General features: G+C 44.9%; 1 protein-coding gene across 7 annotated transcripts in view; it reads left to right on the forward strand.

Annotated features, from left to right (window-relative positions):
- REV1 (REV1 DNA directed polymerase) overlaps positions 1-13,581 on the forward strand; it is a 113,879-nt gene that overhangs the window by 70,126 nt on the left and 30,172 nt on the right. For all 7 annotated transcript variants that reach the window (XM_074991619.1, XM_074991615.1, XM_074991620.1 and 4 more), the window contains 4 exons: positions 2,253-2,425; positions 5,879-5,981; positions 7,105-7,273; positions 7,893-8,095. In XM_074991619.1, the coding sequence (XP_074847720.1) occupies positions 2,253-2,425; positions 5,879-5,981; positions 7,105-7,273; positions 7,893-8,095 (648 nt within the window). The remainder of the gene's footprint in view (positions 1-2,252; positions 2,426-5,878; positions 5,982-7,104; positions 7,274-7,892; positions 8,096-13,581) is intronic.

The following is a 13,581-nucleotide window of genomic DNA, read 5'->3' on the forward strand; positions in this document are numbered from 1 at the left end:
TTTGTTCCTAAAGTTTCTTTTGAGTTTCATATTAACGAACCTATCGTTTTACCCTCGTTTTATCCAAAGCCTCATAACTCTAACAAAGAGGTGCGCCTACACCTCCTGGACGTGAGGAGGGTGCTAGCCTTCTATATAGACAGGACCAAGTCCTTCCAGAAAACGGATAGACTCCTAGTCTCTCTCTCTCCCAAATCGAAAGGAGAAGGTCTCTCTTCGCAGAGAATCTCGAAGCACATCGTATCCTGCATAAAAATGTGCTACGAACTCAAAAAGACTCCTTTACTGGCCACGCCCAGGGCTCATTCCACTAGGGCGGTGGCGTCATCAACAGCGTTTTTCAAGGGCGTTGCGCTAAAAGACATTTGCAGAGCGGCGACCTGGTCATCCTATGACACCTTCGCCAAACATTACGCCCTTCACAGGGTATTCCAAGAGGATACCCGTCTCTCGACAGCGGTCCTCTCAGAGACAAGCTGCACATAATCCGATTACCCACCTCCTATCTTGGGTTACTGCTGGGTAGTCACCTAATGTGGAGCACCCACGGGGACACTCGAAGAAGAAAGAAAGGTTACTCACCGTAGTAATGGTGGTTCTTCGAGATGTGTCCCCGTGGGTGCTCCACTACCCGCCCATCCTCCCCGCTTCGGATCTCTGTTTAGTGTTTTGCAGGAGCATCCGAGGCGGTTGGTCAAGGAACTGGCGGGGACTGGATCGCGCATGTGGCCAGTAGCGCGCAAGGGAGCGGTGCGCACCGGCGCATGCGCGGTCCGGCAGAAACTGCTTGGAAGATCCGATCTGCGGCGCCGGGCGAGCCCGACACCTAATGTGGAGCACCAATGGGGACACATCTCGAAGAACCACCGTTACTACGGTGAGTAACCTTTCTTTCTGTCTGGCTACAGCTGGGAATAGAGAACTGTAGCCAATGGGAGTTGTGTGGGTAGTGCCTGCAAAGAGGTGCGGTGCGTAGAGCCACTGCAGGGACCACAGGGAAGTGGTATGGGGCTGGGGCTACCCAAAATAAATGCTGCCCACTCTTGGAGCCAGCATGTCATACCTTATATCCTGCACCCCAGCTTCCTGCCTTGAGACCCCATTCCAGAGCCAGCACCCCATATTCCCTCTTATGCCCCAACAGTGCCCCAGTCTGGAGTCATGTCTTCAGCTGCCATCTTCAGCTCTACAGTACTCTGTAGAGCTACTGACTGCACTCTGAAGCCCCAGCCCTCCAGGGAGGATATTGCTGTGATGTCACCTCCAGTGGAGCATGCACTAGGAGGTTACTCAAAGAGGGAATTACCTTGTGTGATGGTCCTTCAAGATGTGTGTTCTTATGGGTACACCATAGCCCGCCCTCCTTCCCTCTATTTTCAAATTCTCTATAAGGGACTCTGTGTACAGGCGGAACTGAGGGCAGGAGTGTAGAGGGAGAGGGATTGCACTTGCAGTGCTAGATAGCTTTGAGGGAAAGAGAGAGAGCACATGTGCAGATGGAACAGACACCACTACCTAAAATCTCTGATTAGAGGCACAGATAGGACTACAGTAGAGCACACATAGTAAAACATATTTCAAAAAATTATCATTACTGCCCAAGGAACTTCCTCTTTTCAGGGTTTGTACTAGTGGTCGTCCAAATATCTTAGATAAAGCAACTTGAACTTTTAGTAGCTCTACAAGGAAGTTGTACTTTTTGTAGGAAACTAAAAGTAATTTTTCAGTGTTCTACATTCCAAAAGTGTATGATTCACTTTGCATGATGCTAGAACATTCCTCTGGGACTGCAGATGACAGAATATGAAATATTAACCTCTGACTTGTCATACGTCTGTAAAACAAATTGCAAGCAGTCCTATGGTAGCTTAAAGACTTAATGATTTACTAGGTAATGAGCTTTCATGGGTAGGACCCAATTTTTCAGATTATTAGAGAAGACAGTCAGAATCCAGGGTTTATGTAGCAGGGAGGTGAGGGGAGAAGGAAGTAGGGGAAAAAGGGGCTTTCAGAGGTGAAACTGGGCAAGTTAAAAAAACAAACTTTTTACCTGCGAGTTTTGTTGTAGTATTTGTTTGTGCTCTTTTTAAAATATTTTCATATCTTTGCAACATACACTTTTTAGCTGCATACCAAAATTGCTGAAGTAAATTAATGTAAATTAAGCACTTTTAATCTTTAAAGATGCTTTATAGCTTTCTGCATCACGTGCATGAGAGAAATGATAAAGTGCTTTTTTTTCTTCCTTTTAGCCTAAGGAAGCAGAAGCTTTCCTTCTGAGTCTTTCAGAAGAGATTCAACATAGACTTGAAGCTGCTGGTATGAAGGGTAAACGATTAACTCTTAAAATCATGGTCAGAAAGGCTGGGGCCCCTGTGGAGCCTGCAAAATTTGGAGGCCATGGAATCTGTGACAACATTGCCAGGTAACCTTGCACAGAATTTAAGACTTATCACTATATATTCATGGGCCCATTTCTGCAGTGTGCTGAGCCCCCTCAACTCCCAGTAAAACAATGTGCTCAGTGCCTTGCAGAACTGGGCTTTATACAGTACAAAGAATCAGTAATAGCTGCAGTAATGTTTTCAAACTTCATATTCATTTTGCTGAATATAGTACTAGGTGGTCGTGTTCTTTCCTTTAGCAAAACGAGTAGACTTTAGGATTTTCATGCAAAATATCTTAAATACATTTTCCTCTGATAATCTTAGCAGAGTTTAGAGACTAATATCTCTCCTTCCAGCCTCTTTTACAAGCAAATGAATTTCATTGTTATGGTCTTGAAATAATCAGAAGTTGTTTGAACAGGGAGGTTTTCCTTAAAAAGCTTACGTAGTGTGACAATTTCCTGTCGGCCCCCTGTGGGTCCCTGTGCTTCCTGGCGGTTCTCTGTTGTGCCTCAGGGACTCACGGAGACTCCTTATCTGCCCAGGTCTTTCCAGAGGCAGGTGTCTCCACTTAGCGAGCCATTCTCATCGTAGGCAAGTCCAGAATGGGGAGGATAAAGCCATTCCACTTGCAGGCCTTTGCCTGCTCCAGTGGAGTAACCCTCTGGGGAAGGGTGGGGGGAGTCCAGACCTGCCCTCTACCCTGGAGTCCAACCCAGGGTCCCTAAGAGGACAAGAGGTAGCTGGCAGGGCCTTCACCCCTGCCCCAATGTAGCAACCTCCCCCTGGGCCACTTCACCCACCACTTCCCTTTGTTAACTTCTGGTTCTGGCCTTGGCCTTCTCTCCAGGGCACCTTCCAAAACCTTTCCCCCTGCTACCAGGTGGGGAGATGTTTATAGGAAGACCAGGGCCTCAGCTGGCCATGAGTGCCAATTAGACTCAGCTGTGGCTGACTCCCTTAGGAGACCCCAGCTGCCTCGCCTAATTGGGCTTACTCAGGGAACAGAAACGCATTAGCCCACCAGCCAGTATGTATGCCTTCTTGCAGGCTCTTGCAAGCCGACAGGCAGCAGTCTGCCACAGTAGTCAAAATCATCTTTAAAAGAGCACCCTCTTTGACACAATCTTTAAAAAAAATGGTGTTAATTTTCTGCACCATGTAGTACAAACAGCCACACCAGTCAGAGCATCCCAGCCTCCAATAAATGAGGTAATCAGCCTCCAGTAAATCTTTTGAAAGATTCAGGTATTCCAGAAGACTAATTAAAAAAAAACCTTAAAAAAATCAGACTTTTTCAGGCTTTTCTTTTTTTCCTGCTTTCAACGATAAAATAATTATTGGTAATAATTACTGACAGTCTACTACTGTATTTAGCATTATGTGGCTGCCACATACCTACTGAAGTGTACAGGTTCCTTACATTCAGCAAATCTTAAAATGATTGGCTTTTAGGTCTGTGCTAGAGCACTCTCAAACTGATGCCGGTAAGAACATGAAGAATGAATAAATAACTTTCGTGAAAAGTGACCTTGAGAACATCTACCTGTTTGAATAATGCTGAAAATAAGATCAGATCTAAGAGAAACTCTGGGACCCTATCTAATGTAATACTATCTGATGTAAAACTGTTGGTACAGATAAAATACAATAGCTTTGGTTCTGTTGGTTTTTCAAAACGCAGTAGTCTCTTAAGTCTGTTCAATAAAATAGATTGGCACACTGTACAAATGCTTTATAGAAATCAATTGTTACTGCACAGACTTGTCTCATATGAAAAGTATTAATATTTATCCCTTTCATAGACATTGTATTGAGCAGAAGATCTAGAGTTAAAGGGGTGAAGTAAAGTAGAAGTGAGAACCAGCAGAATTAATCAATCTGAAAATGAAACTCATCCAGGATAAGATGGAGACTACTGGAGAAAGCAAAGAGAGCTAGAAATGTCCAAATTAGAAATACAGAGGATCAAAAGATATTAAGAACAATAAATGACAACTGCACTCACAGAAAAGGGAAGGAAAGGAGAACAGAATATGCTTCAGTGGGAAGAAAGATGTGAGGCATGTTGTGTGTTTTGTATGTATTATTATTAGAGCACTTGTGTACTTTATTCTTGGACAAGAATCCAATTATATTAAGTGCTATACAAACAAAACAAAATAACTTGCAATCTTAGGCTTTGTCTATACTACGCAGTATTTGGCAAAAGTTATGCCACTTATTTAAGCACTTCAATTAAAACTGCTATTGCATGTGCACACTAGTTCCTTGCATTCACACTTGTAGCTCGAGCAGTGCACTGTAGCAGCTATCCCACAGTGCAAATGGCTGCAGGGTGCTTTGGGAAGCGTTTGCAGTTCCTCATGGAGTAGGTACAGCATTATATGGTGCTGGTTTGTCATTCCCAATGTTCCACTTCATTGCTTTAACTCGGCCACAAAAGGTGTTATGCTCTCAATAAGGTGATTTCATTTTGTCAGCAAAACAGCAGTTTTTTTGCCAAAAGTAGCTTTGTAGTGTGTACACCTTCTCTGTTTTGTCAACAAAAGACAGCTTTGTAGTGTAGACAAGGCCTAAGTGTAGACAGGACCAAAACCTAAACATACCAAGCATCAGAGAAGTGTAAGGGTGGAATGAAATAATTTGGGAGATGATCGTTTGTGTTTGACGAGGCAGGCCTGTGACTTCAGTGCGTTTTTCCAGGTTCGAAGGAAAAAAGATTGCAACTGAAATAGGATAGCTACAGACTCCTGGACACCTATGGCTGATTGTGTGTGTGTGTGTGTGTTAGGGTGATTTTAGTAAAAGTTAATGTTTCGCCTATCAGATTGTTAATATTATTTAAGTATTGAGGACAAGAATGTTTCTCCCTTCCTCCCTATCAACTTAATAATCAGGAATTTTTAAAAATCATTTTAAGACTGGTAGCCTTCTCTCATAAGTGTTACCTTTAGTCAGTGTGATTAGTCATAGGTTTCCAAAAAAATATATAGTCTTAGGTTTCCAAAAAAAAGTAACAGTTTTATAGACTGAGAAATTAGTTTCCTCCGTTGTATCAAGTACAGGTTGAACCTTTTTCCTCTGGCACGCTCTCATCTGACAGCATCCAAAATCTGGCATGTTTTTAGTTAGCCAGATGGCCATTTATCCTGGGTGTGGCTGAGTTTCCTGTGGTCCCATAAAATTTGTTTGCAGCCACCAAACCTGGCTCTCAGTGTTCCATGCTGTTATTTAGCGGTAATTTACTCTAAATGTCTTCTAAGAGTCCAGTACGCAATGGGAGTGGTGTTAATGCTGTTACACAACATTGACTTTCCATGTTCAGGAAATTCTCTTAGTCGGCACCACCAGGTCCCAAGAATGACACACTAAAGAGGTTCAACCTGTAATACATCTTTTCTTTGTGATGATGTCTGGAATTAATAATGTAAAGTGGCTTTAAGATTTGATAACGCATCTTTTCTTTAGCTGAATTTTATTATTTGCAGAACTGTCACTCTTGACCATGCAACGGATAGTGCAAAAGTAATTGGGAAAGAAACACTGAACATGTTTCACACAATGAAATTGAACATATCAGATATGCGAGGGGTGAGTTAATAAATCTGAGAATTCAAGATTCCATTTTTTGTATTTCCCTATATTGATATTTTGTGTAACTTTATTAGGCCACGCAGTTTTGGATTGACATTAACAGGGTAATGGTTTCAGATATGATTAAGTACAATTTGATTATTGTAAACTTAGTACACTTGTTTCTATTCAAAAAAGATAATTATGGAAAGCCAAATATGCCCTTTTTATAGAGAGAGTTCCCATAGTTTCACAATTTGGTATTACAGTTACAGCTTAACAAATTGGCAGCGAATAATATCCTAGGTATGTAAACATAGAAGAAAGCCCTAGTAGTTACCACCCACCACCATTACATGCTCTTTGTGGCCAATTATATACAGAGGATTTCTACTGCAAGATTTTAGGAAAGGTGAAGGTAATCCTCCAAATGATGCCCAGCTGTGTTATTGAATTGAACAGACTTTTTACAAATACTTCTGCAATTTTGTTTCGGTATTATTTTGGACTAAATTAAAAGTGAAGGAGACTTTTCTGAGCAGGGAGTGTACCTGGTAGAAAATTAAAATATGTTTCCTGTCTCACTTTGGGGGAAACCCTGCACTTGTGCACTTGGAGCACTGACCTTTACTCTTTGATATTCAGATACTGAAGTGGTAAGAGAAATACGGATTAGATCAGTGAATTGGAAGGGAAAAATAGCATCTCATATTTGGTATATCTTTCAATTGTCACGGTACTATTCTGATTTAGAAGATTTTTACTTCTGTTTGTGCATGCGCGTGCATGTGTGTGTATGTATTGTGTTTGGTTTTGGGGCATTTGTTTAATTTATTAAAACTAATATAAATTGTTCATACGCTCCTATTGACGCACTTTCTTTAACCCAGAGAAATAAAGGAGATGGCATTTTAGTAATGTCTTAGCTGTTGACATGGGTGCAGAATTGTTTTTTTAGTGCCTGCAGAATATTTTTCCTATAATAGTGAGTAGGTGGTTTTGGTCAAGAGGTTTGAGGGAGTTTACATAATTTAAAAAACAAAACTCCATTAAATTAATGTCCATTTTACATTGCACTTATTTGTTACTGTTGGTGATTTTTTAATTAGAAATAAGGATACAAAATGTGTTTTGTTTTGAGGTTGGAATTCAGGTGCATCAGTTAGTTCCCATCAACAAAACCAGTTCAGCTATTTCCTCTCGCTCATCAGTACCATCTGGACATTTACCTGGGGGATCACACTCAGTTATCGATCTTCTCCATGTCCAGAAAGCTAAGAAACATTTAGAAGAAAAAGAACATAAAGAAGGTCAGTAACTACTTAGGCTGAACTATTTGTTCCACCTTGTGTTTACTTGTGATGTTCTGAGTAAGTTTCCAAGACTTGAAGAAGAGCTCTGTGTAAGCTGGAAATTTGTCTTTCTCATCAACAGAAATTGGTCAAATAAATATTACCTCACACACCTTGTATCTCTAATTTCCTGAACCAACATGACTTAAGTACTGATACTTTAAACTGTCATAGTCAGTTGTATTTTGTACTTGTGTTAGTATCAGCTTCCTTTGATGAACCAACTCAGTTTTACCTTGATTTTGCATCTGCACATTTTCCCGCAGAAATTCAGTACAAGTTATGTAAGCAACAAGAGATGGAGTGCATTTTTGCTGCTACATCCCTCCTTGAAAAAGGAGAGATATATGGCTTATTTTAGAATTGGAGTTTATGCCAAATCTTCAGAAGATAGATAGAACTAAGATAGATATTCAAAGTGGAAAAAGAGGCTCACTAATTATTTCCATTATTGCACAAACTGCCAAATGAGTTGCAATAGAAACAGAGGGTAGCTAAAATTCTATACCATATGAAAACTAAGTTGTTTCTGAACTCTTAAGAGAATTTTTCTGTATATTGTTTTCTACATTTATAGTATTTATGGCAGCTATGGATCTCGAAATATCATCCTCATCAAGAACATGCACTTTTCTGCCATCTCTCACTACTCACGTGACATCTGGTCTCAATCCTGTTACCAGCAAGGCTGAGTCTGCAGTCAAATGGAATGGTTTTCATAATCCTATCAGCGTAAAATCAAGACTTAATTTAAGTATTGAGGTTCCTTCACTGTCCCAGGTAAATGTGATGGGTACCGAATTTCTGATATATATTTGTTTGTAATTATTGTACAGGAATGCAGTTCCTATTTTTGATGGATTAACACAAGCAGGAATAACTATCATTGTTCCAGTATTCTTCCTCATTTTTTGCATCAGTGAATGCAACTGAGGCTAAAAAGAAGTTACTCTGAAATCAGGGTATTGAATAAATTAGTTTACACCCAGCTACTCTAAAGGTCTTTAAAGAAATAGAAAGCTTGATTTTTAAAACTCTTGGAGCTTCTGAAAACTTAACTGAGTCTTACAGTACTCTTTGATGTTAACACTAGTACATAATAAAAATGGCAATATTCTATTAGGAATTTACATATTTTTTTTTCCAATTGTATAGTATGTACTGAGTTTTAATTGTGCTATTAATAGGGACCAACTAAAAATCACGTCCCAACTAAAAATTGCAAGTGCCTGATGACAATGTTGTGGCATGGCGAGTGTGACCTGCCATCAAATAAAGCTACTGCCCCCTCGTTCTGCATGAGCTGAGGGTCTAGGATACTTGGATCCATGGATTATTTTGGATAATCCAAATGGCATATGAACCATGATTTGATCAGAGCATGACTCCTTATGTCACCCCAGGGAAGACAACCCTGTCAGAAAATTTCCCACTCCTTTGTGGGTGGGTTCAGGAGAGCCAAAGGCAATGGGAGTAAACCAAGACAGGAAATCTGGTGTGGAGACCCTAAGGCAGTTAACAGGGAGGATTCGTTCAACCTGCTTTCCAGCATCTCCTTGCAGTCACCTTCGTTCCAAATGTACTGACTTCTGTCTTCCATTTGGATTCATCTGGGGTAACAAAGGGGGGGATAGTGCTGCTTAGACAACGCACTTGCTCCAAACACTAGCTCAGGCAATGCAGCATGTAAGAGGGAGACACTCACCAGTGCGTGCTAGCATATGATATTACCATAACACTCAAATAAAGTTTCAACAGCTAATAGCCAGATGGAGAGGACACTCCATCCTTGCAGAGCATGGAGACAATGCAGGAAGTGGCCATGATGGATTACAAGCCCTCCTCAATTGGTGAAGAGGAGGACGCCACAGGTCACTTTTGTCGATGGGAGAAGTCATCACGCTCCACTAGAGAGCTACCACCTGCCTCAATCCGGGCAGCCCCTGGTCAGTAAGTTCAACAATTCTATTACCTTGGATCTACTGTTACCACAAACGTATCCATAGATAATGAATTGAACATCAGAATCGGGAAGTCACCTATTGTTTTTGGCAAACTTACAAAACAAGCAAGGGACAATCCTAAGATGACAGTGAAAACAAAGATACTAATCTACCAGGTATGTATATTGACTATCCTGTTATATGGATCTGAGACATGGACCACCTACTCGAACCATGAGAAAAAATTGAACAGCTTCCATCGTCGCTGCCTGTGCAGAATTATGAATATCAACAGGAAAGATAAAGTTTCAAATGCAGATATCCTGTCAAGATCTGGCATATCGAGCCTCATAGCGATTCGCAACAACAGAAGACTATGATAGGTTCGTCATGTGAGAAGAATGGGTGACGAACATTTTCCCTAAGAAATCCTCTTTGGTGAACTGTCCTGTGGGGAGAGGACAAGAGGAAGACCAAAGCTAAGATTCGAGAACATATGCAAAAACACCATGAAAATATTCAACATTGATCTAAACTCTTGGGAATCTACATCATCAGATTGAAATATGTGGCCAAGCTTGCTGAGACAGGGCACATCATCCTTCGATAGTATATGTGCAAGTCACGCAAAAGAACTTAGTCTTAGAAGGAAAAACTTTGACACAGTTCGGAAGTAGACTGACATGCGGTTATTGCAATCAACAGTGCAAATCCAGTATTGGACAGATAAGCCTTGAGAGAAGCTGCAGACTTAAATCAGTCTATAGATCCTCACCACTGCTGCTAACCACCATCTCTTGAGATGAAAGAGGGACCGAGAGTAGAGGACAGAGAGTAGAGAAGGGACTATTTTCCATGTAGGCTAATTACTACTACTGCTACTTTAATATGAGGAAGGAGAAAATCCAGTTGAGTGTCTTTGGGTTAAGCTTAGAGGTGGAAGTATCAGAGGTGGTGTTGTAGTTGGTGTCTGTTATGGGCCGCCAGATCAGGGAGATGAGATAGATGAACCTTTCTTCAGGCAGCTAAGTGAACCTTCCAAATCACAGGCCCTGATTCTCATGGGGGACTTTAATCATCCGGACATTTGTTGGGAGACCAATACATCAGCACACAGACAATCCAGGAAGTTTTTGGAGAATGCTCGGGATAACTTGTTGTTCTTCTTCGAGTGTCCCCGTGGGTGCTCCACAATAGGTGACGGCTTGGCCGGCGCTGCAGATCGGATCTTCCAAGCAGTTTTCTGCCGGACCGCGCATGCGCCGGCGCGCGCCGCTCCCTGGCGCGCTCCTGGCCATGTGCACGATCCAGTCCCCGCCAGTTCCTCTCAACCGCCGTCGGCTGCAGACGGAATCCGACTAGGCTAAAGCCACATAGCGTATTCAACGACTTATTTGTTTTCTCTTTAAAGTTTTTCAGTTATTTAGGCTACCATAAGTAGCCGGTTGTTATTTTGTAAAAAAAAAAAACGAAAAAAAAAACAAACAACAAACAAGCTACGGAGGGACAGCTCAAACCAGTCCCAGTAACAAGCGCCGGAGGCCGGGAGCTAGGGCCATCAGCCCTCCTGCTGAGGCAGGCCATCGGACGGGGAAACAGCACAAAGAAGGTGCTAAGTACCCATAAACAAACTCAAAGACTCACCAACAATGTCCTCCTCAGGCTTTAAAAAATGTGAGTCCTGCTGAGAGGCGATGCCAGTATCCGATGGGCACAGTCTATGCATAAGGTGCCTGGGGGAGTCCCATGTGGCACAAAAATGCGCCTTCTGTGCAAAATTAACGACCAGAGCACGGAGAGACAGGGAGATGAGGATTAAACTGCTGCTTCTTGACAAGGCCCTCCAGCCAGACGTGCCGGAGCGGCCGCAGCAGGAGGGACCCTCCGGGGCCCTTAGAAGAAAAGCTGCCTCCCTTACTCCATCAGCGCAAAAACGGAGGAAAGTTTCTCCAACCCGATCCCTGCCGGCAGCAACAGTGAGCGGGACGGGAGGGGCAAGCAGCCCCCAGCCGCAGCAACAGCTGATCGGCGGCGGCACGGAGAGCCACGGGCAAGCGGCTCAGCCTCCCATAATCAGCCAGCCGCCCCGCACTGCAGGCAGGGCGGCAGCTAAGCAAGCGCCGGTACCGGTGGCACCGCAGGCAGTGGCACCGACCCCCGGGGAACCGGCGGTGCACAGCGCGCAGGCACGTAGCCTGCAGGCGCGGAAGGACTCCGCACGTGCGGCACCGCCCTCGAGCGTGCCTAGCACAGTGCCGACGGGGCCGGGATCCCCCGCCCATCAGGGGGCGGAGTTACCTCCCTCAGGGAGAGGAAAGGCTGCACACAAGAGGAGGCATTGCAGCCCCTCTCCAGACAGGGCTGCGGAGCTTTTTTCCCACAGCCCTCCGCTCATGTTGCAGACTCCAACCAGAAGGCAGGGGTCCCCCCTAGCCTACCCGGAGCCCCCTTCTCCTTTCCTGCAATCAGCCTCCCCATGGCTGGCACCACCCTCACCCTTCCTGGGATTTGAAACGCTGGACTATTATGCAAAATCGCTCTCTCCAGTGTCTCGACGATCCCCCTCTCCTAGACACAGAGGGTACGTGCAAAGGGAATGGTCAAGGTCACCTTCCCAGGAACAGTGCCTATACTGCCATGGTCGTCCCTACCACGCGGGGCGTGGACACCATCGGCATTCTCCCAGGGAGAGATCCCCACATACTACCTCGTACCCCCGAGGGCAATCGCGATCGGGGACAGAGACTCAAGCATCCCAGGGGGGACTGGCCGTGGACCCACGAGATTTTCCCTCGCAAACCTCCAGCGAGAGGGCGCACCATCACCATCAAGAACCGGAAGGGTCCAAAGAAATGTACCCCAGCGGTTCCTCGTTTTTCCTCCCCGGATGAGGCCACGGCCTTAGGGGACGTCCATCCTAAGGACGATCTCAAACAGTTTCAGGAGCTGTTTAAGAGGGTAGCTTTCACGCAAGGCATCCAGACAGCGCAAGTGCAAGAGAAACATCATAAGCTCCTTAAAAATTTGAGCTCCCCGGCCTCCTCCAGAGTAGCAATACCGCTTGATGACGCGATTTTGGAGTCCGCCACTACCATATGGCAGACCCCTGCAACTATTCCGCCTGTTCAAAGGAGAGCGGATAAGAAATACTTCGTGCCGGCGAAGGGCATGGAGTTCTTGTTTAGCCACCCCCAGCCAAACTCCTTGGTGGTGGAGTCCTCGCAGCAAAGATTAAAAACATCTCAATTTAAAACAGGGGGAATGGACAGAGATGCCAAGAAGCTAGAGCTGTTCGGCAGAAAGGTCTACTCCTCCTCCACTTTAACGTTGCGAATGGCAAATTACGCATCGCATTTGGCGAACCATAATTTCGACAACTATGCCAGATTAACTTCCCTCATGGACTCGCTTCCAGAGGACAAAAAGCCGGTCCTCAAGGCCATAGTGCAAGAGGGCTACGCGGCTGCGAGGATGGAAGTTCAGATTGCTTTGGACGTTGCGGACACGGCAGCACGTTCCACAGCAACTGCAGTGGTGATGCGACGGGAGTCCTGGCTCCAGACCTCGGGTATACCGAGAGATCTGCAAGCGAAGATAGTCGACCTTCCCTTCGACTTGCAGAAGCTGTTTGCTGAATCAACTGACTCGGTCCTTCATTCCAGTAAAGATTCAAGAGCCACGCTCAGGACCCTGGGGATTTACACCCCTCCATACTCAAAGAAAAGGTACTACCCACAGCAGAGGCGGTACCAGTACCAGCAACAGCGCCCCCAGTATCACAGGGGTTACGAGCAAGGGCGGCATCAGCAGCACCAGCAGTACAGAACCCCCAGGCGACGCTCACAACAGGGCCGGCCGTCCTCGGGGCGGGGCCAAAGGTCACAAGTTTGACATACAGATCCAGGGCTGCGCCATCACCACCATTGCACAAGATCATCCGAAACGACTTTTTCACCATCGCCTCCGACCATTTTACGACCAGTGGCAAAGGATCACCACAGACAAATGGGTGCTGGAGATCATAGCCACGGGGTACGCCATCCCCTTCCAGTCGCTCCCGCCGCCGCGACCCCCGCCCAAGCCCTACCCCCGGGAGGCCTCCCATGTAGCCAGGCTCAGGCAGGAGGTGGCCCACCTCGAGTTCATAGGGGCGGTGGAAAAGGTGCCGGAGCAACTGGAAGGGAAAGGGTTCTACTCTCGGTATTTCCTGACGGAGAAAAAGACAGGAGGCTGGAGGCCCATCTTAGACCTTCGTGGCCTCAACAGGTACCTACGCAAGCAACGTTTTCGGATGATCACGATTGCCTCCATCCTTACAGCACT

This window comes from Carettochelys insculpta, chromosome 1 (assembly GCF_033958435.1).
Source record: "Carettochelys insculpta isolate YL-2023 chromosome 1, ASM3395843v1, whole genome shotgun sequence".
NCBI lineage: Eukaryota > Metazoa > Chordata > Testudines > Carettochelyidae > Carettochelys > Carettochelys insculpta.